The 23,478-nt window shown below is 43.2% G+C and overlaps 8 protein-coding genes across 10 annotated transcripts in view; 5 read left to right on the plus strand and 3 right to left on the minus strand.

Annotated features, from left to right (window-relative positions):
* LOC104801033 overlaps positions 1 to 2,161 on the plus strand; it is a 4,829-nt gene extending 2,668 nt beyond the window's left edge. Inside the window, exons 7-14 of the mRNA XM_010524107.1 lie at positions 1 to 33; positions 399 to 439; positions 546 to 634; positions 722 to 881; positions 954 to 1,070; positions 1,394 to 1,438; positions 1,566 to 1,697; positions 1,796 to 2,161. Coding sequence (XP_010522409.1) covers positions 1 to 33; positions 399 to 439; positions 546 to 634; positions 722 to 881; positions 954 to 1,070; positions 1,394 to 1,438; positions 1,566 to 1,697; positions 1,796 to 1,930 — 752 coding nt within the window. The 3' untranslated portion in view covers positions 1,931 to 2,161. The remainder of the gene's footprint in view (positions 34 to 398; positions 440 to 545; positions 635 to 721; positions 882 to 953; positions 1,071 to 1,393; positions 1,439 to 1,565; positions 1,698 to 1,795) is intronic.
* A 281-nt stretch (positions 2,162 to 2,442) lies between these two features.
* On the plus strand, positions 2,443 to 4,426 carry LOC104801035 (vesicle-associated membrane protein 721-like). Its single transcript, XM_010524110.2, has 5 exons — positions 2,443 to 2,851; positions 3,392 to 3,533; positions 3,626 to 3,746; positions 3,855 to 3,917; positions 4,006 to 4,426. Exons 1-5 carry the CDS (start codon positions 2,662 to 2,664, stop codon positions 4,150 to 4,152), a joined length of 663 nt encoding a protein of 220 aa, XP_010522412.1. The 5' UTR covers positions 2,443 to 2,661; the 3' UTR covers positions 4,153 to 4,426.
* Positions 4,427 to 4,857: 431 nt separating this feature from the next.
* LOC104801036 (cellulose synthase-like protein D1) lies at positions 4,858 to 8,856 on the plus strand. The gene is made up of 7 exons (XM_010524112.2): positions 4,858 to 4,874; positions 4,958 to 5,635; positions 5,740 to 6,169; positions 6,279 to 6,659; positions 6,764 to 7,139; positions 7,214 to 7,616; positions 7,756 to 8,856. The coding sequence occupies exons 2-7, from the start codon at positions 5,055 to 5,057 to the stop codon at positions 8,705 to 8,707; spliced, it is 3,123 nt and encodes a 1,040-aa protein (XP_010522414.1). The 5' UTR covers positions 4,858 to 4,874; positions 4,958 to 5,054; the 3' UTR covers positions 8,708 to 8,856.
* Positions 8,857 to 9,228: 372 nt separating this feature from the next.
* On the plus strand, positions 9,229 to 11,305 carry LOC104801038 (vesicle-associated membrane protein 725). Its single transcript, XM_010524114.2, has 5 exons — positions 9,229 to 9,618; positions 10,128 to 10,269; positions 10,397 to 10,517; positions 10,705 to 10,767; positions 10,885 to 11,305. The coding sequence occupies exons 1-5, from the start codon at positions 9,429 to 9,431 to the stop codon at positions 11,029 to 11,031; spliced, it is 663 nt and encodes a 220-aa protein (XP_010522416.1). The 5' UTR covers positions 9,229 to 9,428; the 3' UTR covers positions 11,032 to 11,305.
* LOC104801037 (protein SULFUR DEFICIENCY-INDUCED 2) lies at positions 11,123 to 12,838 on the minus strand. The gene is made up of 4 exons (XM_010524113.1): positions 12,538 to 12,838; positions 12,174 to 12,386; positions 11,932 to 12,087; positions 11,123 to 11,842 (listed from the first exon to the last, which is right to left on the minus strand). The coding sequence occupies exons 1-4, from the start codon at positions 12,640 to 12,642 to the stop codon at positions 11,447 to 11,449; spliced, it is 870 nt and encodes a 289-aa protein (XP_010522415.1). The 5' UTR covers positions 12,643 to 12,838; the 3' UTR covers positions 11,123 to 11,446.
* Positions 12,839 to 15,204: 2,366 nt separating this feature from the next.
* On the minus strand, positions 15,205 to 18,500 carry LOC104801039 (ankyrin repeat domain-containing protein 13C-B-like). Its single transcript, XM_010524115.1, has 2 exons — positions 16,049 to 18,500; positions 15,205 to 15,913 (listed from the first exon to the last, which is right to left on the minus strand). The coding sequence occupies exons 1-2, from the start codon at positions 17,645 to 17,647 to the stop codon at positions 15,542 to 15,544; spliced, it is 1,971 nt and encodes a 656-aa protein (XP_010522417.1). The 5' UTR covers positions 17,648 to 18,500; the 3' UTR covers positions 15,205 to 15,541.
* Positions 18,501 to 18,791: 291 nt separating this feature from the next.
* On the plus strand, positions 18,792 to 22,739 carry LOC104801040. Its single transcript, XM_010524116.1, has 9 exons — positions 18,792 to 18,884; positions 19,786 to 20,543; positions 20,626 to 21,139; positions 21,242 to 21,316; positions 21,423 to 21,620; positions 21,711 to 21,808; positions 21,916 to 22,021; positions 22,097 to 22,195; positions 22,299 to 22,739. The coding sequence occupies exons 1-9, from the start codon at positions 18,849 to 18,851 to the stop codon at positions 22,359 to 22,361; spliced, it is 1,947 nt and encodes a 648-aa protein (XP_010522418.1). The 5' UTR covers positions 18,792 to 18,848; the 3' UTR covers positions 22,362 to 22,739.
* Positions 22,740 to 22,908: 169 nt separating this feature from the next.
* LOC104801041 (glycine-rich protein 23) overlaps positions 22,909 to 23,478 on the minus strand; it is a 1,368-nt gene continuing 798 nt past the window's right edge. Inside the window, exon 2 of one of the 3 annotated variants that reach the window (XM_010524117.2) lies at positions 22,909 to 23,452. In XM_010524117.2, coding sequence (XP_010522419.1) covers positions 23,244 to 23,452 — 209 coding nt within the window. In that variant the 3' untranslated portion in view covers positions 22,909 to 23,243. The remainder of the gene's footprint in view (positions 23,453 to 23,478) is intronic. The other 2 variants (XM_019201037.1, XM_010524118.2) reach the window with 2 other exon arrangements.

Genomic DNA, 23,478 nt, shown 5'->3' on the forward strand with positions numbered 1-23,478 from the left:
AGCGTCGTGATGCATCTGATCGTGCTGGATGGGGTGAGGATATTCTTGTTTCATCGCAATGCAAATTCTCTTTGTCACTTCCTTTGGGATTTTGTCTTTTCTGCAACTATGCTGGATATAAGTTGTTTGGTGGAAAAAGATAAAAATCTGGATTGGGCAGAAGAATGGAATTAATTGTCTCTAGCAAAAGCATTGTGCTATTAATACCAGACTTGGTGGCTGGCTAAATTGGTCTCTATTTGGAAGAGGAGAATGTATTTCCAGATCTGAAATTCTGAAACTAGGAAACTTTGTTGCTTTCACATGTTTGTAAACTAAACTGCCAAGTTTTCATGGAACACTTTCAGTTTTATGATTGTAAAATACTTCTTCTGAGCTAATATATTGTTTTCAAACAGGGGATTTAGAGCAACAACCATGCTGGGTAATTATGCTAGAGGTGTGTATTAAGTAGTTGGAGTACCTTTTTGTGGGTGAGTTGTTCAGAGATTTCACTGTTTTTGGTTTCTTGTATCCAGTATTAAGACCATGTTATTCTCTTACAGGTGCTAGATAATCTTCCACATGATCTTGTGTATTCCGAAAATCAAGTTTCTCCATGGATGGAAGTCTGGGTTGAAAAGAAACCAGGCAGGTATAAAGAGCTTCCTGACTGACATTTTTTTTGCAGATTAATTTTCACATTTCTGCCTTACCCATCTAGATTTCTTTTAAATTGCAGCGAAACACTCACTGAACTGTACAAGCCTTTGGATGATCCACTGGTCAAGCGCTGCATTGAAATGGTCGAACTTGAAGATGGACCTCCCTCATTGGCGAAAAACATTTGGTCTAAAATATTTCCCAAACCTAGACGTAGTTGGCTTCCTACGGGTTGTTTGGTAAGTAAAAAACAGCGTCCAGATTTCATAATCTCTCTCTCATTCAAATGCTTCTAACTTTGGAAATTCCAGAAACTGCTAGAGGTTTTACATGAAAAACTGCCAAAGATGTCACTGATAGCCTCCGACTTTAGCTACCTGCCCGATGTGAAAGTGCCTGGTGAAAGGGCCCCATTAGTCTCGACTAAGGTTTGTTCTCGTATTTTTCCGGTACTATGCATTGACACCATCATAGCTGATTCCACGGCGATATGCAATCTGGATATTAATGTCCATGCTTGTTTGCATGTACAAATGTGGCCAGTGAAAAGTAATTAACTATATACCACAGTTAGGAATTGACATCCAAGCAACACGAATACGGTTGGAAAGAGGATAGTCTTTTCCTCCATCTCTGATAGCTGTAGATGTCCTTTGCAATGAGGAGACTTGAAGAATATTTAATCATATATCGGTACAACCTTGAATGTAATTTCTGTTTCCACCTATCATTGTTTTGTTTTGATCTGCAGAAAGATGGCCGTAGCTCGGATTACAAGAGTTATTTGGAAGCTAAGGTGAGACATATCTTAAACGTCCTTCTTACCTTCTGGTCCACTGTATCATGGACCCATGATTGTTCATAGCTTGCTTTTCATATAGGCAGGCACCCTTTTCATTATTTTTTTGGTGTGACTTTTGCAGGGTGATGCTGACATATTTTTTCCGACAAATTTCTGGCTGTTGGAACGGATGGACCATTATTGTTCAGGCTGGTCAAAGATGGAGAAAGACGGCAAATCATCGAAAAAAGGGAAGAGGAGGAGAACCCTCACGGTAAGATTGTGATCTTGTCTGAAAACTTTTTGTTTCGGAATGAAACGGAAGAAAGATCTATCAAAATGATCATGTTGTTGTTGTGGTTTGGAATGAAGCTGGATACATCAGCGTTCATGGAGGAGTTTGGGTTGCCATCGAAGACGAGAACAAGGGACGGATACAATCCCTTACTAGACGACTTCATGAACACAAAGTTCTACCTCAGTGTTCCGACGCACAACACCAAGTGACAGATCGACCTGATGACACAAGTCATCTACTCATCTTCACGCCATCATCACATGTTGTTGCTTCAGTCAAGTGAAGGAAGAGTTAGACAACTTTGCTATTTTGATTATATATATATATATATATATATACAATAATTGCACAGTAATGAACTTGGAGATCGCATCAAAGGGTTTTTAATTCTGTTCAATATTGATACACAATGAATCAAAAGAATCCCTATACCTTTTGAATTGATTGGTCGTAGACAAGCTGTGGGATGATTACACGTGGAATTCGATGCTTGCATTTTTGTTTTATGAGGTTAATTAATGTTGATACACAGTGAATCAAAAGTTTTGGTCCGTCATTTTTAATGTTTGAATTCTTTTGATTTCTCATCTTATCTTTTTTTTTTCTGTGTATATATGCAGCAAGTTTAATCGTATTTATAATATACAAAAAAAATTAAATTACTTTGTATTTTTCTCTGTATAAATGACGTACCTGTTTATGTTTAATAATGAAATGTTTACCCAATTACGCAAACCTTTGCTGTACCTCGAAGCCTTTTTCTTCGATCGCCGCGGTTGCTCCCTCTCTCTCTCCATTTAGTCCTCGCCTCGTTCGTGTGAATCCAGATCTGCGGCTCCGTGCCCAAGAAAAATATCTCTGGTTGGTCGATTATTCGATCGATCAATCAGTCTGATTCGATTTCGGCGTTAGGGTTTTCGTCGGGGTTGAAGCGAAGAAAATGGCACAGCAATCGTTGATCTACAGCTTCGTCGCTCGCGGAACGGTGATCCTCGCGGAATACACGGAGTTCAAAGGTAATTTCACCTCCATCGCTGCGCAGTGTCTCCAGAAGCTTCCATCGTCGAACAACAAGTTCACCTACAACTGCGACGGCCACACCTTCAATTACCTTGTCGATAATGGATTCAGTGAGTCTCCGCCTGATTCGGACTTATGCTTCGATTTAGCTATGATTTTCTTCGCCTTGTTTCGATCTATTTGTATGTGTCTCTGATTTCTCATACGGTTTGTGTGAGTTGAGTTTCCGGGTCTATCTGTCCATGTGTACAAATCTGAGTAGATATCTCTAACCATTGGAAGAAAACTGAGATCTTGATCTGGATCTGTCTTCTTAACTGGTTGCTTTACTATGATTGGCCAGTTCATGGATAACATTTCAAGGTTTTAGCGGGTTTGATGATCATTTAATAACGGGTCTGATCTGACTGTTGTGAGAGGCAGTCGGAAACTTTGAGATGTTTTGCTGGAAACGATTACCTTCTGGTTTTTCTTCTGCTTTGATTACTATATACGTGATTGGATTTCGGGTGGGTTTTTGCTGAGGATTTGCAACAGCCAACCTGATGTTCCTCTTCATCCCATGCCACCTGATTATGCTGGAAAGTGTTCTGCTTTTCTTGGTCGGTTCGGAATTGTAAGCAGTACTCAACCTTTTTCTTCTTCTGCAGCCTATTGTGTTGTTGCAGCCGACTCTGTTGGGAGGCAGATTCCGATGGCCTTTTTGGAACGAGTTAAGGAAGATTTTAACAAGAGATATGGTGGAGGGAAGGCTGCAACTGCTCAAGCAAACAGCTTGAATAAAGAGTTTGGGTAATTCTTTGACCTCTTCTGTTGCTAGCTGTTGAGAGTTTTCTCCTTCCCGTTTCCTGGATTAGATTGTTGACCCATTTGCTTGCCTGAAGCTCTAAACTGAAAGAGCACATGCAGTATTGCATGGATCATCCTGAAGAGATCAGCAAGCTTGCAAAGGTTAAGGCTCAAGTGTCTGAAGTTAAGGGCGTAATGATGGAAAACATTGAGAAGGTTAGAAAGCAACGATTTATTTTGTTGGCATATAATCATAATCCGCCCGTGTCTGCCGTGTATTTACCGTTCATGTGTGTTTATCTCATGGAAATCACTCGTTTTCAGGTTCTGGATCGTGGCGAGAAAATCGAGCTTTTGGTGGACAAAACTGAGAATCTTCGCTCACAGGTTGGTGTCTTACGTAAATTGTGCATTGGCATTTCGATATGCTCATCTCAGTTGTTTATCATGTTCCAATAAATTCGAATTGGTACAGGCGCAAGATTTCAGAACACAAGGAACTAAGATGAGGAGAAAGATGTGGCTTCAGAACATGAAGATAAAACTCATAGTCCTCGGCATCATCATCGCTTTGATTCTCATAATCGTGCTGTCGGTTTGCCATGGCTTCAAGTGTACTTAATCCGAAACTTCCTCGGGTTATTACGGTTCTTCACTTCCAACTTGACCGGGGGGGACCTTCTCGGTAAATCATGCTGCTCTTTTTGCGCTATCCTCATTTCTTGTTTCTTGCTAGATTGTACGTCCTGAATTGGGTTTTGTATAGGTCATATATATATGAATATATGCGTGTACAACATTTGCTATATTTCCGGTATCCGACTGATGTTTGAAAGGGATTGAAAACTTGTGAATGCTTTTAAATACTTAGGCTCTGTGTGAGGAGTTCACTTTTAGATTTCTTGCTTTACCATTTTATGAAGTTTATGTTGGCCTGAAATTATTTGGGATTTTTTCAATTTTTTCTTTGAAGCAGAGAGCGTTTTCTATACCCTAAAAAAGATTTGGAGAAATGGAAAATGAATCTTCTCAAATGTTTGTTTTTTTTTTTTTGAATGCTAGTGTAGGATATCAATTCAGCCAAATTTATTGGTTAATTGATAACCCTGCACCAAGAAAATGTAGAGTTTTGGAGAAATCGAAGCGAAATATACATATGAACCCAAGATGTATGGGTTTGTTTTCAATTTAGGAATTAAAAGAAGAGAGCTTCAAAGGTCAAAAAAAGGATATAACTATATTAACTAATTGGTTTTGCAACTTCTAGCTGAGAGAGGGGCAAAGCTTAAAGCAAGGAGATCCCAAATTCAAAGATTTTGCACAATTTTCCTAAAATAGAAAAAGGTCTTTAAACCATCGAATTTTAATAAAAAAAAAAAAAATCTTTTTTTTTCTTCTCTCATCATCAACCTTTTCACATTTCCCAGGTTTCCTTCAGTTTCTCAAACTCGTCATGGATTCGGTTTCTTGCTGAGGAAGCAAAAAAAAAAATAGATACCAAAAAAAAATAAATCAAAAGGTATAATGGAATCGAGTCCGACAAAGAAAGGCCTACAGTCACAGTCATCATCCGTGAGTCGGCCACCTCAGGCCGTGAAATTCGCCCGTCGGACATCCAGTGGTCGCATCGTCAGCCTCTCCCGCGACGATGACATCGATGTCTCCGGCGACTTTTCCGGCCCAAACGACTACATCAACTACACTGTTCTCATGCCTCCCACTCCCGACAACCAACCCGCCGGTTCCACGTCGGAGGCCAAACCCGACGCCTCTGGCCCATACCAACAGACGCGGTTCGGCTCCGACTCCGGTCATAGCGGCGGTGTTGGCGGCGACGGGCCCGTGATGGGGAATAAGCTCGAGAGGAGATTATCGGTGATGAAATCGAACAACAAATCTATGCTTCTCAGAAGCCAGACCGGAGATTTCGATCACAATCGATGGCTGTTCGAATCCAAAGGAAAGTACGGAATCGGAAATGCGTTTTGGTCGGAAGACGAGAACGCTTACGACAGCGGCGTGAGCATGTCGGATTTCTTCGACAAGCCATGGAAGCCCCTCACGAGGAAGGTCAAGGTCCCCGCCCAAGTGCTCAGTCCGTACAGGTAAATGCTTCCATTTCAGCCCCAAAAGTTTTCATCTCTTTCAATTTCACCTCGAAACTTCAAAAACGGTCGTAACACCCCCTCTTCCCCTGTTTTTGGTTCAGGTTACTGATTTTAATCCGTCTGGTGGTACTCTGCTTCTTCCTCGGGTGGCGAGTTCGGAACCCTAACGAAGACGCGATGTGGCTATGGGGACTATCCATTGTCTGCGAGATTTGGTTCGCTTTTTCTTGGATTCTCGACATCCTTCCGAAGCTAAACCCTATAAACAGAGCGGCCGATCTCGCTGCCTTGCACGACAAGTTTGAGCAGCCGTCTCCGGCCAATCCCACCGGCCGATCCGATTTGCCCGGCGTCGACGTTTTTGTATCCACAGCCGACCCAGAGAAAGAGCCTCCGCTTGTCACTGCAAACACCATCCTCTCGATTCTGGCCGTGGACTATCCTATCGAGAAGCTTTCTGCTTACATCTCAGACGACGGTGGTGCCATTCTCACTTTCGAAGCAATGGCTGAGGCAGTTCGCTTCGCTGAGGTTTTCGTTTTTTCCTTTGTCTCCCTCTTGACTCGATGCTTGATCCGATTAAGTAGTGCAAGAGAGTTTGATTCGATTTGGGTTTGGAACATTGTTTGCTCTGTTGCAGGTTTGGGTTCCATTCTGCAGAAAACATGACATAGAGCCGAGGAACCCGGACAGTTACTTCAGCCTGAAAAGGGACCCGACAAAGAACAAGAAAAAGCCAGACTTTGTCAAAGACAGGCGTTGGATCAAACGTGAGTACGACGAATTCAAGGTAAGGATCAATGGTCTACCTGAGCAAATAAAAAAGAGAGCCGAACAGTTCAACTCGAAAGAAGAGCTCAAGGAAAAACGGATGGCCCGTGAGAAACACGGCGGCGTATTGCCACCAGACGGCATTCAGCTGACTCCAGCCACTTGGATGGCTGATGGCACGCATTGGCCTGGCACCTGGTTCAGTCCCACGGCTGATCATTCCAAGGGCGATCATGCCGGAATCTTGCAGGTATATATACACACACAATCTTTTTCACTATCAGACTATCAGTCAATGGTTTATCGGGTTTCTATCTAAGTAACCTCTCAAAAGACTGAACCTGATATTTGCAGATAATGAGCAAAGTGCCTGAGCTCGACCCGGTGATGGGTGGACCGAACGAGGGCGGGCTCGACTTCACGGATGTGGATATCCGTGTGCCGATGTTCGCGTATGTTTCGCGTGAGAAACGCCCTGGCTACGACCACAACAAGAAAGCTGGTGCCATGAACGCCATGGTTCGGGCTTCAGCTATTTTATCAAATGGTGCTTTCATTCTGAATCTGGATTGTGATCACTACATCTACAATTCCAAAGCTATCAAAGAAGGTATGTGTTTTATGATGGACCGAGGCGGCGACCGGATTTGCTACATTCAGTTCCCGCAGAGGTTCGAAGGGATCGATCCCTCTGACCGATATGCCAATCACAATACCGTTTTCTTCGATGGTGAGTGTTGTCGGAACTCTCTGACTCAATAACCTAAGAACATCACCGTGACCAAACATTGGGTTCGTAAACAGGTAACATGAGAGCGCTTGATGGGCTACAAGGTCCTGTTTATGTCGGGACGGGCTGTATGTTCAGACGCTATGCTCTCTACGGCTTCAACCCTCCTCGGGCCAACAACTACCTGGGCATTTTCGGACAGGTCAAGACTCCTTCTGCAAATGCCCGAGCTCGGTCCCAGACCGATACTGACTCGGATACACAGCCTCTCACTGACGACCACGAGCTCGGCCTGCCCAAGAAGTTTGGCAACTCGACCATGTTCACTGAAACCATCCCAGTCGCCGAGTACCAAGGCCGACCACTCGCTGACCATATGTCTGTCATGAACGGCCGCCCTCCCGGCGCCCTTCTTCTCCAACGGCCGCCTCTCGATGCCCCCACTGTGGCTGAGGCCATTGCTGTTATCTCTTGCTGGCAAGTCTCCTCCTTTTCTCAATGACTAGATATCAGCGTTTGCAGTTTGCGTTTTGACATGATCCTTTCAGCTGAAAAGTTGAGCCCTTTTCTCGATGACATTGACGTTAGTAGTCGCGATTTGCCATCGCTGTTTCAGGTATGAGGATAATACCGAGTGGGGAGATCGGATCGGATGGATTTACGGATCGGTGACTGAAGACGTGGTGACGGGCTACAGGATGCACAACCGCGGTTGGAGATCGGTCTACTGCATCACCAAACGGGACGCCTTTCGCGGGACCGCTCCGATCAACCTCACCGACCGTCTCCACCAGGTCCTGCGGTGGGCCACCGGGTCCGTCGAGATCTTCTTCTCCAAGAACAACGCCCTGTTCGCCACTCGCAGGCTCAAATTCCTCCAACGCGTCGCTTACCTCAACGTCGGAATCTACCCTTTCACTTCCATCTTCTTGGTCGTCTACTGTTTCCTCCCTGCTCTGTGCCTCTTCACCGGCCAGTTCATAGTTCAGAGCCTCGACATCCATTTCCTCATCTATCTACTCTGCATAACCCTAACCCTGACCCTGATTTCGCTCCTCGAGGTGAAATGGTCGGGAATCGGACTCGAGGAATGGTGGAGGAACGAGCAGTTCTGGCTAATCGGAGGCACGAGCGCTCACCTCGCAGCTGTGATTCAGGGATTGCTGAAAGTGATCGCAGGAATCGAGATCTCGTTCACCCTGACATCGAAATCGGCAGGTGACGACGAGGACGACGTATACGCCGATCTATATATAGTGAAATGGACGAGCCTGTTCATCATGCCGTTGACGATCATCGTAGTCAACCTGGTGGCGGTCGTGATCGGCGCATCGAGAACGATCTACAGCGTGATTCCTCAGTGGAGCAAACTGATGGGAGGATCGTTTTTCAGCTTCTGGGTTTTGGTGCACATGTACCCATTTGCGAAAGGACTGATGGGTCGGAGAGGAAGAGTTCCGACAATCGTCTGGGTTTGGTCGGGACTCGTCTCCATCACCGTGTCTCTGCTTTGGATCACAATCAGCCCGCCGGATGAAGTTACCGGCGGCGGAGGAATCTCAGTTTGAGATTTTTTTTTTGTTGGGTGTGTATGTTTTGTATCAAGTGTTGTTACTCGCTAACGTACACGTGATTAGACTGGGAATTACGAAGACGATGAAAAAAACCCATGTAATTGTAGATTAATTCAATTGCCAAAATAACAATTTTCACTAAATTGGCAAGGATCATAACATCGGTAACCCATATATAACACCAATTTTCCAAACTTTGGTATTAAATTGAAGTTTTGTAAAGTTTAGGGTGCAGATGTTAAATTCTCAAAAGATTAGGCTTTAATTTTGAGTTTCCAGATGAATTAGGGAAAATGGTCAATGCAAAACACAACAACTAATCCTAATAATTAAAACAAAAACATTGAATTCCTTTTCTTGACAAACAAAGGAACAGTAACAATGAATGAGAATGCACGAATTATATCAATCAATTAATTAATTTTATCGTCATATTTTAAATTTATTTTAATGAAGCATTAACGAGAGAAATACATCTCTCTCCGCGCAAATCCAGCGTTTCATTTTTTCATTTTTTTCTCCTCCGGTCGCTGCGTCCTCTCTCTCTCTCTCTCTCTCTCTCTCTCTCTCTCTCTCTCAACCCCTCGTTCTTTGTTATTTTAGATCATTTGCTTCCGTACACACGAAGACTGGAAAACAAATCTCTCTGATCGAAAACGATCGGATCGGACTCTGGTGTTAGGGCTTTCGTTCGTCCAGATTGCGGGTGAAAAAGATGGGGCAACAATCGTTGATCTACAGCTTCGTCGCTCGCGGCACGGTGATCCTCGTCGAGTACACCGAGTTCAAGGGCAATTTCACCTCCGTCGCCGCTCAGTGCCTCCAGAAGCTTCCGTCTTCGAACAACAAGTTTACCTACAATTGCGATGGTCACACGTTCAATTACCTCGTTGAAAATGGCTTCAGTAAGTCTTCGTCTTGATATGAGCTTGTCCCCGTGATAGGTTTGTGCGTTGATCCGTGTATTATTTTCGGTTCGGATGTTTTAGAAAGCGTTGTTCCGATCTATATGTTGGCGATCGATGTATCTCAATTAGGAGTGGATTTATTTGAGAGCCGTTTTCATCGATACGTGCGATCTTTGTATATATGCATATGCATTCTTTTGACGGATACATCTAGATTTTGCATATATGAATATTCAGGGTTCTCGTTGAAAATGACCGAGGCAAGTTTTCATTTGTTTATATGTATGTATTAGGCTATATGTAGATCAAACTTGTTGCTTTATGTCTTGGTTGGATTCGATCTTCCCTGGATCTTGTTGTTTTGTGAATCCCCCGGTTGCTTTTTTCTGAGATGGACCACGTTGTTGTTGCTGTTTGTTTCGTTGTGATGATATATGTTCACATATCTGTCCATATGGCTGTCTTGTTATGTAATGTATGTTCTTGTCTATGTGTTGTTGGTGCAGCTTATTGTGTTGTGGCTGTTGAATCCGTCGGGAGGCAGATTCCAATGGCGTTCCTGGAACGAGTTAAGGAGGATTTTAACAAGAGATATGGTGGAGGAAAAGCTGCAACTGCTCAAGCCAACAGCTTGAACAGAGAGTTTGGGTAATTTTTTCCTTTTTCTCTTCTTTGAGCCTCTACCATTCACCATTGGTGTTCGTTTAATGATATTCTTATTTCCATCTCTGTGGAATGCTGTCTTCACCTCTTTGTTTATTAAAAAAAACTGAAGGTCTAAACTGAAGGAGCACATGCAGTACTGTGTGGATCACCCCGAGGAGATCAGCAAACTTGCCAAGGTGAAAGCCCAGGTGACCGAAGTTAAGGGTGTTATGATGGAAAACATCGAGAAGGTCAGAAGAAGGCCCTTTCTTTTTTCTGTTGTATGATTTATCCGTGTCTATTTCGAACTTCCCAGGTTTTTAAAATTAGTGAATTTGGCACTTGTTGAAGACTTGCATGTGTCCTACATCACCCCAATGACCTAATGTTCTCCTTCCTCGAAACCTAATGTGTTTTGTATAATTCGTCTGGACGCAGGTCCTTGACCGTGGTGAGAAAATTGAGCTTTTGGTGGACAAAACCGAGAACCTCCGCTCGCAAGTGAGTAGTCTTCTTTGGTCAATTGTTTTTCTGGGGTTCTGCATATAGATCTGTGTTTTGGTTTCTGTGTATATTGAAGTCTGTTACATGTCTTTTGATTGAATGGGATATCTACAGGCGCAAGATTTCAGAACACAAGGAACCAAGATGAGAAGAAAGATGTGGCTGCAGAACATGAAGATAAAGCTCATAGTATTGGGCATCATCATTGCCTTGGTCCTCATCATGGTTTTGTCGATTTGCCATGGCTTCAAGTGTACCTAGTTTGCCACTTACGCTGATCGGAACTCCTCCCCGGTAAATTTGCACGTTCGTTCTACCACTATTCTTCTATCTACGTTAGATGGGTATGCCCTTTTTCTTTATTTCGTTTACCAGTGTTCATGCTAGTGCAACCGTGTAACACTGGAAATGATCCTGATGGATCAATGTTTGAAACAGATGTAAAAACTTTTGGTCGGTTTGGTTAGTAGGTTAGGGGATTTGTGTTTCGTGAGCGTGTAATCTTTTTGTCGAATGATCCTTTTTATTGAAGATATACTTAGTGGGTGGGCATATTCTCCAGTTTGTTTGTATGTAATATGTATTATATATGATGATGCCCGCCCACAGGCTTACAAGAAGTAAACTAGTTCATTCCTACATGTGAGTATCTGACAAGAGAAGGAGAAGGAGATCATCAGCAAGCCAGTTGATCTCTGAGAGGCAAGATTTCCTCGAAAATCGGAAGTCTTCTCATCCTATGAGGTCTGGTCCATTCCTTCACAAACTGATCAGGCCCCCCTTCATGGCCGTCCATGACCGTGGAAGTGAACACCGCCTCCTGCGGTGGCTCCAGCTCCCTCAAAAGCTCGTTGACCCGATTTCTCAATCTCGGATCTTCATATCCAGAGATGTTCCCCTGAATCACATCACAGAGGATGGACCTCGCCTCCTCCTGTTTCCCCTGTTTCATCAGGCAGGTGCACAGATTGCAGGCCTTGTTCGCGTCCGGTTCTATCACCTGTGCTTTCCGGTAAGCCACCTCGGCCGCTGTATAGTTCCGCATCTGCATATATGCCCAACCCAGATTCCCCTACATTATCGAAATCCCGCATTCATCAACATCAGCTCAGAGTTTAAACCAAAGATCTGTCGGTAACGTGAGGGTGTTGTCGCCGTTACCAGAACACGAGAGGTCTCCTTCTCGACCGTGACTTGGAATTTCTTCCCGTGAGACCGTGCCGTCTTGGTCGGCTTCCCGTTGAAAGCTTCTCCTTGGTAGATCATCCACAGCTTCTGTTTCAGCAGCTCTATCTGATCCTTGATCCTCCCACATTTCTGTCGAATTACACATCTAAATCCGTCAGAAAAAAGGTGACCGGGACATGCGTGTGAGATCAAGAAAGGGATGGGGGGAAGATGACCTTGTAGAGGTCGATGAGGACGTTGTCAAGGGACTCTTGAGCTTGCTTGGAGCACCTGTCCCTGAAAGACTTGATGGCTTCAATGGCTTCATCTGCTCTGTTCTGCTGTTTCATCAGCAACGCCATGTCTTTCAGTGCGCTGTCCACTCTGTCTCCCGCGTTTATCGCTTTCCAAAACAGCACTATCGCTCCCTCTGGGTCCTTCTCCACCAACTGCCGCCATTTTCAAGCAAATTTCCATTCAGACATAACTTGTTTCGCGTTACAAACGTATCGGACATGCAATAATGAGCATATGAATGAATTGACGGACTCTGCGGACCAACTTCTGGAGATCCGCAAGCAAAGAGACATCGTGACGCACCTGAACATGCTTCGCTCGGACGTAAGGACTGTCTCCCTGCGGAAGCTTAAGGATAACGTTGTACGCCGCCGGCGAATTTTGTCTCTCTCCCCTTCGCTGATTCATCGCGAACTCTCTCTCTCTCTCTCTCTACAAACTGAAACACTGAGTTGCACCAACCCAGACTAAGGAAATCGCCTCTATCTCTCTCTCTCTCTAGAGACCTCGCTTTCTCTCTCTTGACACGAATCTCTTCCTCGCGAACCCAATCTCTGTCTCTCTTTGGTCGGAAACTGTGCAAGGATATCGTCCGCAGAGGAGAGAGAAATTACGTGTTTATATAAAAAGGGAAAGTGAAGACGGAAGAACAGAGACGGGTTTCCGTCCAGGTTCGTTCGGGTGAATTGGATCTGCTAATACCGCGGGCTGATCGTTTCTTAATCCTATTAGATGTGGACACGTGTCCTCCACCGAGTACGACTTCGTTTTAATTTTTCTAAGAGGTGGGTCCACTCGTATTCATTTATTCAATTTCGCCCCCCCCCCGTGTTATTAAAATTTTGGGGCAATTAAACGCTGGTTGGGGGCCAAATAAATATATATATATATATATATATATATATATATTTTAATTGGATCATATAAGCACAGAGATATAAATGGTCAATATAAAAATGCAAATACAATTCAATTTGTTCAATACCTTTCTAGCTATAGTTTCTAGATTTCATTGGACTTCTTTTTTGGTTTCATTATATTTCAATTTAATAACACACAACGTACGTAGAATTTGATCTCCACGACGAAAGACTTTAGACGAATATCATTGTCTCAAACAATTAAAGTTTCGAGATTAGATCGTGTGATTAGAGAGCTTAAGATCATTTCATAATCACAAAAAAAAAAAAATCAACTGCTTAATTCTTTGTTTAGATATGCCCATTGGGCCGTATAGTGTCAATTAATACGTAAGACGTGAGCCTTTTATTAAAAAAAAAAATGTGTAATCTCTAATCTGCCTTATGAAGCCCATTGATAACATGTTTTTATTTTTTCTTGTCATAAATTATTATTTTTTATATGAAAGAATATTCAAACATAAAATGAATAATCAGATGTCTTTAAAATCATTTCAATATATTCCATAATTAACTAAAAAAAGCTATGCAAGAGGAACATATGCATACATACATACATACATACATACATACATATATATATATATATATAATCGGAAAAGGAGCGGTTAAAAGAATAAATGAAGTTAAAAATAGTTGGTGAGAGAGGAGCGGAAACATAATCATTCGACACCGGCGCTTCCATATGTCGTTTTAATTCATTATTGTTATTATAACATAATGGACCTTAATAATAATAATAATATATACACACATCGCCGCTTCAGAAAGAAACTGCATAATTATGTTCTGGATTTTGATTTTATGCAGGTTCGATTGTTTTTATTTTTTTATTTAAAAAAGTCTAATTCCATTGGATTTTTAAATTATTTTAGAGATATCATTCGCATTCCATTATTTAAATTTTAATTTTATATACTTCGAATCGAATTTACACACACACATATATATATGAAACGTGGGAAACAAGAAAACCCTACTAGACCAATTGCAATAAAGCAAAACCAAAATGATTACTCCATAAGCGCTTTCCCCAACATCCTTCCATTATCTCCCCTTCTTCCTTTTTTTCAGCTCTCTATTCTACACTACAAGCTTTAGTTTCTCAAATCTTGTTTCTGTTCATTATACACACACACACACACATATATATATATATATATATATATAAGATCATATATATAATTTGGACCCCCTGGCGACGTCGACAAGAGGAAAGTGTACGGCTTTTGTACGCCCTTGTTCGAGGAATTTTTCCGACAGTAGCATCAATACAGCTAAGAGATACTTCGACAGGGGCAATGGCTGCGGCGGCCGAGGAGGACGAGGACGTCGTGCTCCTCCGGAGAGGAGAAGCGGCGGCGGGGGGACGATATATATATATAAGATCATATATATAATTTGGACCCCCTGGCGACGTCGACAAGAGGAAAGTGTACGGCTTTTGTACGCCCTTGTTCGAGGAATTTTTCCGACAGTAGCATCAATACAGCTAAGAGATACTTCGACAGGGGCAATGGCTGCGGCGGCCGAGGAGGACGAGGACGTCGTGCTCCTCCGGAGAGGAGAAGCGGCGGCGGAGGAACGGGCAGGACCACCGTCTCGATGGAGCCGTGCCGTCTCAAGAGCAATCTCAAGAAGACGGCGGCTGAGGAATGTCCGGCGACGAGTTCCGTTCAACGGAAAGTAACGTGGCCTGACGCTCATGGCAAGGATATCGCTCATGTTGAAGAATTTGAGCCAAGGTACGTATCTATCCATACGTATATATACTCGCCTTTATGTACACCTGTGTATGTATATGCATGTGTATATGTATGTGTGTGCATGGATGGACATATATGTGTGTGTGTGTGTGTGTGTGTGCGCGTTGCGCGTACTGAGGGGGGATTACTACTTCCGGTTAACTGACATAGATCCACGGTTATTGAAATATGAAGCGCGTCAGAGGATGGAGAACAACATGTGGGGACAAGAAAATATTGTGGTGCTTGTACGATCCAGTGAGACAAATGCTGCATGGAAACAAGATAAAAGAGGGGTTGGTGGCGGTAAGAAGATAGATTCGATTAATTTATCAGCAGTTCCAAGAATCTGGGTTACATAGCGGTTCTTGTCTGTAACTGTCAATGTAAGAACACAGACTTTCGGAACCTTTTGATAGAAACAGATGCTTTCAACACTTGCATCCCCGTATGGCCATACAAATCATTTCAAGAATATATGATGAAGAAGAAGAAAAAGAACACTGAGTAATCATGAGAGCTGACATTTCTTTTCCTTGTTGAATACTTGTCCCCTCATTTCAGTCTTTCTAAGAGTTGTCTGGTAGATCTTCCTAAGCAAATTTAGGGTTTTCAGACAGAGAGAGAGAGAAGTTACTGCTTTCAGGAGTTCTGACGCTTGCCCTTCTTAGCTTTGCTCTTCTCTTGCATCTTCTTCTTCTTCTCTTCAGCTGTGATCCATTTGTAACCCTGTGGAATCACAAAGGGGTCTTGATCGTCTTCTGCTTTACCACCTCCAATACCACAACTTCCGGAACTCAAGCTTGTTGGCCGCTGATTTGGTGTTTTCATCCACTGGAACCATGAGGAGGAACTCGAGGTCGGGGTTACAGCTCTAGGACTGTTCTTCACCGAATAAGAAGAAACTGGGCTTGATGGCGGTGTTACAAACTCGTCTTCATCATCCGGTTGTAGTTCTTCAAACTTTGTGAATGTTACAAGCACTCTGACTGTAGGCACAACTGGAATAGCAACCTGCCAAAACAAATTCCAAACCAAAACGACAAAATGAACAAAAATATATATATATATATATATATATATATATATATATATATATATCCAACAATGTATCTTCGTATATGCAGATAAACTTCATCCATTCATTACCTTGACTGGAAATGTCCCCGAGGGCAGTTTCGTAGTCAGCAGCTCCCTCAAACGGCGTATTGCCTTGACCTTGTTTGCGAGTATATCAAGCAATGGTAGAAGTTCGTTTGTTTGTAAAGGAAAGCTTTCAGAAAGCCAAAGAACTGGTCTCAGCCCTTTCTTGTACTCGTTCTCTCGGGAGCTCCCTTCCTTTTGATGATTCCCACCATCTGATGTCGATGCTTTCGAATCTCGTATGACTCGGTTATCATCCCTCACGACAGCCTCAACTGAATGTCTTCCAGGTTTTGTCTGTTCTCCACCAGATTGCATTTCATCCCCAAGAAGGTTGCTTACTTTCTCATCAGCACAAAGAGAACTTCTAGGGGGAATATTTCGCTTGTGCCCTTCGTTCTTAGACGTGTCTCGTCTCCTCCAGCCACTGAACCATCCTTTCTTCTCCTGTTTCATCTCACCGTTGGCATCCTCAATTGGAATCTCCCGATCTTCATGTGAGAAACTATGCCGAGGTCGAGCTATCTCGTTAGAACAGTCTGGAGAACCCGACTTGAGAGCAAACTCTAATTGTTTCTTCTCTTCTTCTGTCAAGATATCTTCCAGATCCTCACTCTCGGTTTCGTTTTCTTGGGCAGAGTTCGAGAAGAACTCCTCGTCAGTCATCGCTCCCGGCACTCTCCTGGATTTTATACTAACAACCACATTGTGCATATCGTACGCCTTAGCTTTCCATTGGCTAACCATTTCAGTTTTCTCCTGCCGCCTCCATGTCAACTGTGGGAAAAGAATGGCCTGAGAAACGTCTATCCCAGGTCTAAAAATACTAGTCTTGGACATGGCAGCCACTTCTTGACGGACTTCTGATTCTGATGCCGGAGTACCCGCACCTTCTAAAGCGTTCATGATCTCCTTGTCCTTGTGGGATATTATGCAGAGAGTCCCGGGCGGGACTCTCCCATCCTCCGACCCATCTCCAAGAAAGAGTATGCTCTGATCCGACCGCTGAATCCTAAAACCGTCAAATCCAGCCAGAGTCATATCAGCCCTAAGATTCGCACCCCTCTTCCAAATCTTGTAAGTATCTGATGGTGCAATTCTGGAGATGAAGGGTATAACCGAACTCTCGAAATGGAAAGTGATCTCCATGTAGAAATCCCTCATTCTATGCATTGTGGCCACGACCCGAGGCAATCTCCTACACCATTTTGCCCAAGCCAGTGGCTGGGGGGGCCTCACGATAGTCATGGCTATCATCTCTTCTCGACTACAGATAGCCTCTTGGAGAGCACTCCATCCCTGCTCATTTTGCAAGCTCCAATCCGCTCCTGCCACCATAAGCATCTCTGCTGAGGTCTTGTCCCCGAGTTTGACAGCCAAATGAAGAGGCGTGTCCCGGTTAGGAACATCACGCCTGTCGATGACAGCAGCTATGGAATCAGCTTTCGCCTCCTCGGCTATTGAAGTTGCTTCGGTTTTGATCTCAGCCGGGTCAGACAGACGTGGGAGAGCAGATAATATTCTCCTGAGACCGGCGTAATCTCTAAGGACGACAGCCTTGTGAACAGGGCTATGAAGGTACTTTGAGACATCAATGGTAGCCATGTCTCAGGAGTATTAACAACAAAGTCGAAACCAATCTTCACAAGTCTAATCCAAATATTTGTTCCATGTCTTAGAACCTCCAAAAGCCACAAAACCAACGCCTAGTAAACTATCCCCTCACACTCAAAGAACCAAATCTAAGCATCATATGGAACAGGGAAGAGTTTGCAACTTCAGCAAAATTAGATGAACCCTAAAACCCAAATCCGACCATCCATTATCAGACAGAGCAAACTAATCTGAAAATGGAGATAAATACCTGGAACCCGAGGAAATTTCCAAATGCCACCTTCCAGTCGTGTTTACTCGCACAAAATAGGCGTAGATTATCACATAAAACAGATAAATCCCGGAACTTTGCCAGAAACGAAACGCACCACCGTGAATCGAAATTTGATGATCCAACACCCGAAAACAGACCTAATTCGGGAAACCAAGACAAACCCGTGGTACGGAACACGGCCTAGGCAACTATGTCCTGCCAACAATTGCTTACCAAATAAGGAAACTCCTTCACCAGATCAAGCAGCACGCGAAGATTGAAGCTTGCCAGCTAAACAGAAGCAAAGAATTTTCTCTCCTTTTCCTGGGAATCTCGCCTCCCGGGAAAAAGGCCAGAAGGAGCCGTCGAGATTCGTTGCTTCCGAGGAATCGGATCCGACCAAACCCAGATCGGGAAACCCCGAGGGGAAGTACGATGTTGTTGTTCGAAGAAGAGATCTAGCAAGAGATTTGGAAATGGAGGAAAGGAATCTTACGACCAGAGACACCAAAGAAGAAAGAAGGTTTCTTGGTTCTCCAATGGGAAGGTTCAAAGTCCGGTCGGGAAGGTTACATGGAAACTGGAAGAGCGATTGGATTTGTCTAACCGTTAAAATAGCTCCAAAGTAAATATTACGCGAAAATAAACAATAATAAAATAAATAAATAAATTATTATTGTATTCTAATAAATGACTCTGGAGTCTCTGATCATCATTACTGTATTTTCCTTTCATGATTTTGAAAAAAAATAAAATTGAATTTACATTATAAGAAATACACTAAATGGATTTTGGCCCATTAGGGCAAAACATGGATTACGGCCCATTTATATAACGGATCCTGAACCCGACCCGGTAACCATCTGTAGGTATGATCAGACGAACAGAACAGGTTCCTGACACTCTCTGCTCATCAGAAATCGAAATTTTAGGGTTTCGATGAGAACTTCGAGACCGAACCGACCGCTTAACGGGGTAATTTCTTGCTTCATTATCTATGGAATGTTTTCCGTTGCCAATTTTCCTGAAAAAATTTGGCCTGAAAGGGGTTAATCTATCTTTTTGTGGAAAAAAAGCGTTCTTGCATCCTGGGAATTTTTCGACTTTTGTACTTTCTCGGTGTTCGTTCCGTATCTGAATTCTATCTTTTCGTTTCTTGTTGCGAAAGATCATTTTTTTCAAGTTTTTTTAATGTAAACTTCATTTTCATTTCATTAAGGGAAAAGTAAAATTCGTCTGGAGCTGCGTATACTCGTTCATGTCTCTGCATATGTATGCGCTCAGGAGCAAGTGTAGTTGAGCTTTGTGTCTGTACGTGTGTATTTTATGTGCACACACTGTTAAACAGCTGTTTTGGATGTTGTCGTTCTGCATAAAGGACCATCCTTTGATTTTCTTTCTGTTCGTGTTTTGTATTCTATGCATCATCACTGTCATTGTTCTCTTGAATGTTCTATGTCTCTCCTTGTAGTTGGTTTCAGCCAAAATGTTTTTGTTTCTTGTGGCACATCTACTTGCCTTGTTGTTAATGCTTGTAGTTTACAATTGGAGCTTAGTTCACGAGTTATGTCTGGTCATAGTTTCGTTTCGGCTCCTGCTAAATCATTTTGTGTAAAAGCTGAATATGGTTTATGCATTATACCTATGCTAAATCATAGAGAGACCAAAGTCATTGGCTCGTTGATATGAGATGTGTCGCTTGTTTTACATCCATACACGTCTCTTGCTTTAATTGACGCTGATCAGATTACGCATATCTATTTCCGTTCATTCACATCCGTTTCGGATGTAGAAGTATATAATGAACACAAATGTATCTGGTTATTGGGAAAGAAGCAATGCTAATGTTTGAAAGTCTTTCTTTTCTGATTTTTAGGTCCATTGTCACATGATGGAGGAGATGGACATCGAGATGGTACCTGATACTCCTGACAGAGTATCAAGACGTGGTTCTTTAGGCGGGGAAGGTGGCAGAAGAGAGAATGCTGCAAGAGAATTTCGCTTGATTGATAAAGAATATTGTAGTTGCCTTAGTGGTAAAGATAGGCCTGTTCCTGGAGTGGGGAACCCGAATCGCCACCATTCAGAAGAGTCCCGCAAAAATTGCGACATGCAAACAGAGAACAGAAATGGTACACATGCTTCACGAAATGCCCCTCTGTTTAGGAGAACAACAATGGAGAAGGATAAAGGGAAATCTATCTGTTGTAATTTTTCTACGACTTCGTCAGCTTCCATGCAGAAGAATCAGGTTTTAAATATAAATCAACGTAATGGATGTACAATTGACGTTTCCAATGATCCTCGGCACAGAAAGGAAGATCACGTGTCTCCATCTACTCAGCCTATTATAAGAGCATCTGGCCGTAGAAGATTGGTAAGAAATGGCTGCATATCTCCACATGTGATAGCAGCTAGAGCTAGACAAGCTGTGGAACATCAGACCAGCTCCAATGGTGACATTAGTGACCGAAGCGGTGAAGAGAAAACTGCTTCTGATGATCTATCTTCAGTTGACATTAGAGAGATCGTTGCTGATGATGATATTCGTGGCAGAGCTAAAGGGAAAAAAGCGATTGGTCACAGGCAAACGTCGAAAGAAAATGCTGCAAAAGCTTTGGATTTACCAACCGGGTAACATGTCTGTTGCTCTTATTGCTTAGCTTATGAGTGGCTTTCCCATAATTTTGTACTAAAAAAATTACTATATTGACAGGATCAATGGAGATATCGCGGGTGGGTCAGAGGGATGGAGAAGTACACGGAACCGGCAAATGACAATGGGTTGTTCTCATTCCAGTGTTGTACATGATAATGGCCGACATCATCAAAACAACTGTAAGGGCGAGAATGATTCACGGAGAAGTTTCAGGTTTGCCTCTAGGGTTAAACAACATGAAATCATTGAGGTTGAGCGGGAAGGCAATAAACGACGACGGAGGAATGTGTTACCTTACGAGAAAGAAATCTCAATTGTTGGAACTCCTGGTGAAGCTTCCAGTTCAAGACCAGCAAGAATCCAGAGACAAGGCACACAAAATCTGGTTTTGGAAATTGAAGATGATTCTTCTTCTGAAATGCGGTTTAGTAACCATCAGGGCACTGGACGTGTTGTTGAAAATGATGAATCTGGTGGTGAGAGGGCAAGGCAGATCGAAGCAGATGAGAGGTTGGCACTTGAACTCCAAGAACAGTTGTACCAGGAATCCCGATTTTTTGGGGATGAAGAGGTTGATCTGTTGATTCTTGTTTTCTTTCATGCTCTCTGTGTTGCATCGTCTATTTCTTGATGGTTTCTAGTGGTCTGCCTTCGACTTTGCACGTCATTTCAGATTAACGAAAGCCTAGCCTGGATGCTGCAAGAGGAAGAAAATTTAGTCCATGATTCTTCAAGTCGTAACTTGCCTGTAAGTCATGAACACTAACGTGCATGAAGAATCGACATTTACAAACCGAAAGAAACTGTCTCTGGATTTGTTTGTTGTTTTTATTCACGTTTTTTCCCCTCTGAAGATTCCCTCGGTGGCACGTGGTAGAAGTCGCTTGCGGGCAATTTTTCAGCAGAGTTCTTCGAGCAGGGGACCTAATATCCTGCAGCCTCGTGCTTCTGTCAGAACGACACGGGCAAGGGGTTACCGTTCAGACCCTCCACCTGCCGCATTGTCAAGAGCTCTTAATCTCCGGTTTCCAAATGGAATGGCCCTAGATTCGGTATCCTCCATTAACCTTGAAGCAGAATACCTCTTCTGTTTGAATCGTGAAATGACCCCTAATACTAAAGTTAAGCTCGTCATTATGCAGAGGTTGGATATTTTGGAGGAAATAGAGGCTGCTATCAGTCGACTCGGCACTTCCATGAACAGTGCCATGCTTCAGCGGCTTGATCGCGATTTTAACGAGTACGACTCTTTTTCTTTCTTTTTTCATCCCCAAAGTCACGCCCTTTTGGCATTTTGATACCGCAACTGTGAAAATGATCGTGTTTTACTCTCTCCTTTAAACACAGAGACGACTACGAAATGTTGTTATCCCTCGACGAGAACAACCACACGAACCGACGTGCTGGTGCTTCTGCCAATCTGATCGACAGCTTGCCTCAATCGACAGTACAAGTAAGTCTTCCTGTTTCTACCCGTCAGTTTGTCTGTTTTTTTTGTCATTGATCTCTCCTTTTGGTGATGATTCAGACCGACAACTATGGAGAGACGTGTGCTATCTGCCTCGAGACCCCGACGACAGGAGATGTCATTCGCCATCTCCCTTGCTTTCACAAATTCCACAGAGATGTAAGGATCTTTTCTTAGAACCTTCCAAGAATCTTCTGAAAACGTTCTTATTCGTGTAATCTCGCTGTTTCTCGTGTGATCGAAACCGTTTTATTTGGAGCAGTGTATCGATCCATGGCTCGGGAGGAGCAAGTTGTGCCCCGTTTGCAAGTCCTCGGTGACTTGACGGTCTCTCCGCCATGGCTGTAACTTGGGCATCTGTCCAAGACGGTGAACCCGAAAGGGGAGAAAAAAAAAGGGACTGTTTGTTTCTGGGACTTTTATTTGCTCCGTTCCCTTTCTCACGGGGCAAAACCCGCGGGAATTTTTGTGAAATTACTGTTCTGCCCCTGCCGCCGGTGAAACGGGGGATGTTTTCCGGCCGTGCGTGGATCTCTCTCCTTAGAATGGTTATATGCAAAGAAAATGCCTCGACTGTTTACGCGGTTTCAGCCCATGAAGCTTCTCCAATATTTTTCGTTTTCTCTGATTTGCCGAATCGTGTCGAATGGATGAATGTATATAAATTTGTATATAGGTAATTAAAAAAACATTTTCCAAAATCTGTCTTGATATAATGAATTAATAAATAAAATCTAGTTTTCTTGTGGTATTAAAGAGAGAAGATAATAAAGAACATAATGTTCTAAAGATGTCCAATCCTGGTAATCGGTATGTAATGTATTGAGTGGAAATAATTTAATTTGCAGCATAACATTATTTTATTGCGTATATAAGAGTAAACCCATTACAATGGATGTAAAGAGGTTGAAAATAATGATAAACAACCATACATTAAATATACCACGCACGACCACTTAGAAAAAGCTCCAAACAGAGAGACTGACACACAGTTCAGTCACCTATAAACGAAACAGCGTACAATGCGACTTGGATTATAAAGAAACGACATACATTTCACCTCTATTTTTATTATTAGCGATTTTCTCTTAATCAAATCGGTGTTTCCACCAAATAAATCTTTAATCTTACGATGCATGGCTTTTTTTTTTTTTGTCTTCTATTTTAATTATGGCAACGTGCATGGCTTTGGGTCTTAGCAAACAGCTCAGTGGTGTCCGCCGCCGAAACCGCCGCCGCCTCCAAACCCTCCACCGCCGCCGAATCCAGCTCCTCCACCAACTCCTCCACCGCCGCCGAACCCTCCTCCTCCACCAACACCGCCGCCTCCTCCAAGACCTCCACCAGCGCCTCCGCCAAACCCACCGCCTGCTCCGCCGCCAACCCCTCCACCGGCACCTCCACCGCCGCCGAAACCTCCTCCGGCTCCGCCGCCACCTCCA

Source organism: Tarenaya hassleriana, unplaced genomic scaffold (genome assembly GCF_000463585.1).
Source record: "Tarenaya hassleriana unplaced genomic scaffold, ASM46358v1 Cleome7, whole genome shotgun sequence".
Lineage (NCBI taxonomy): Eukaryota > Viridiplantae > Streptophyta > Magnoliopsida > Brassicales > Cleomaceae > Tarenaya > Tarenaya hassleriana.

Coding starts and splice junctions, on each gene's coding strand:
- LOC104801035 (XM_010524110.2), top strand. CDS start 2,662: ATGGCACAGCAATCGTTGATCTACAGCTTCGTCGCTCGCGGAACGGTG. Junction 3,534..3,625: donor AGCTTGAATAAAGAGTTTGG/GTAATTCTTTGA, acceptor GCTTGCCTGAAG/CTCTAAACTGAAAGAGCACA. Junction 3,747..3,854: donor TGATGGAAAACATTGAGAAG/GTTAGAAAGCAA, acceptor ACTCGTTTTCAG/GTTCTGGATCGTGGCGAGAA.
- LOC104801040 (XM_010524116.1), top strand. CDS start 18,849: ATGAGAACTTCGAGACCGAACCGACCGCTTAACGGG. Junction 21,621..21,710: donor ATGGAATGGCCCTAGATTCG/GTATCCTCCATT, acceptor GTCATTATGCAG/AGGTTGGATATTTTGGAGGA. Junction 22,196..22,298: donor TTCACAAATTCCACAGAGAT/GTAAGGATCTTT, acceptor TATTTGGAGCAG/TGTATCGATCCATGGCTCGG.
- LOC104801039 (XM_010524115.1), bottom strand. CDS start 17,647: ATGGCTACCATTGATGTCTCAAAGTACCTTCATAGCCCTGTTCACAAG. Junction 15,914..16,048: donor CGGGGACATTTCCAGTCAAG/GTAATGAATGGA, acceptor TTGTTTTGGCAG/GTTGCTATTCCAGTTGTGCC.
- LOC104801036 (XM_010524112.2), top strand. CDS start 5,055: ATGGAATCGAGTCCGACAAAGAAAGGCCTACAGTCACAGTCATCATCC. Junction 5,636..5,739: donor CAAGTGCTCAGTCCGTACAG/GTAAATGCTTCC, acceptor TTTTTGGTTCAG/GTTACTGATTTTAATCCGTC. Junction 7,617..7,755: donor ATTGCTGTTATCTCTTGCTG/GCAAGTCTCCTC, acceptor TCGCTGTTTCAG/GTATGAGGATAATACCGAGT.
- LOC104801037 (XM_010524113.1), bottom strand. CDS start 12,642: ATGAATCAGCGAAGGGGAGAGAGACAAAATTCGCCGGCGGCGTACAAC. Junction 12,387..12,537: donor TCCGAGCGAAGCATGTTCAG/GTGCGTCACGAT, acceptor AAATGGCGGCAG/TTGGTGGAGAAGGACCCAGA. Junction 12,088..12,173: donor TCCTCATCGACCTCTACAAG/GTCATCTTCCCC, acceptor GTAATTCGACAG/AAATGTGGGAGGATCAAGGA.
- LOC104801038 (XM_010524114.2), top strand. CDS start 9,429: ATGGGGCAACAATCGTTGATCTACAGCTTCGTCGCTCGCGGCACGGTG. Junction 10,270..10,396: donor AGCTTGAACAGAGAGTTTGG/GTAATTTTTTCC, acceptor AAAAAACTGAAG/GTCTAAACTGAAGGAGCACA. Junction 10,518..10,704: donor TGATGGAAAACATCGAGAAG/GTCAGAAGAAGG, acceptor GTCTGGACGCAG/GTCCTTGACCGTGGTGAGAA.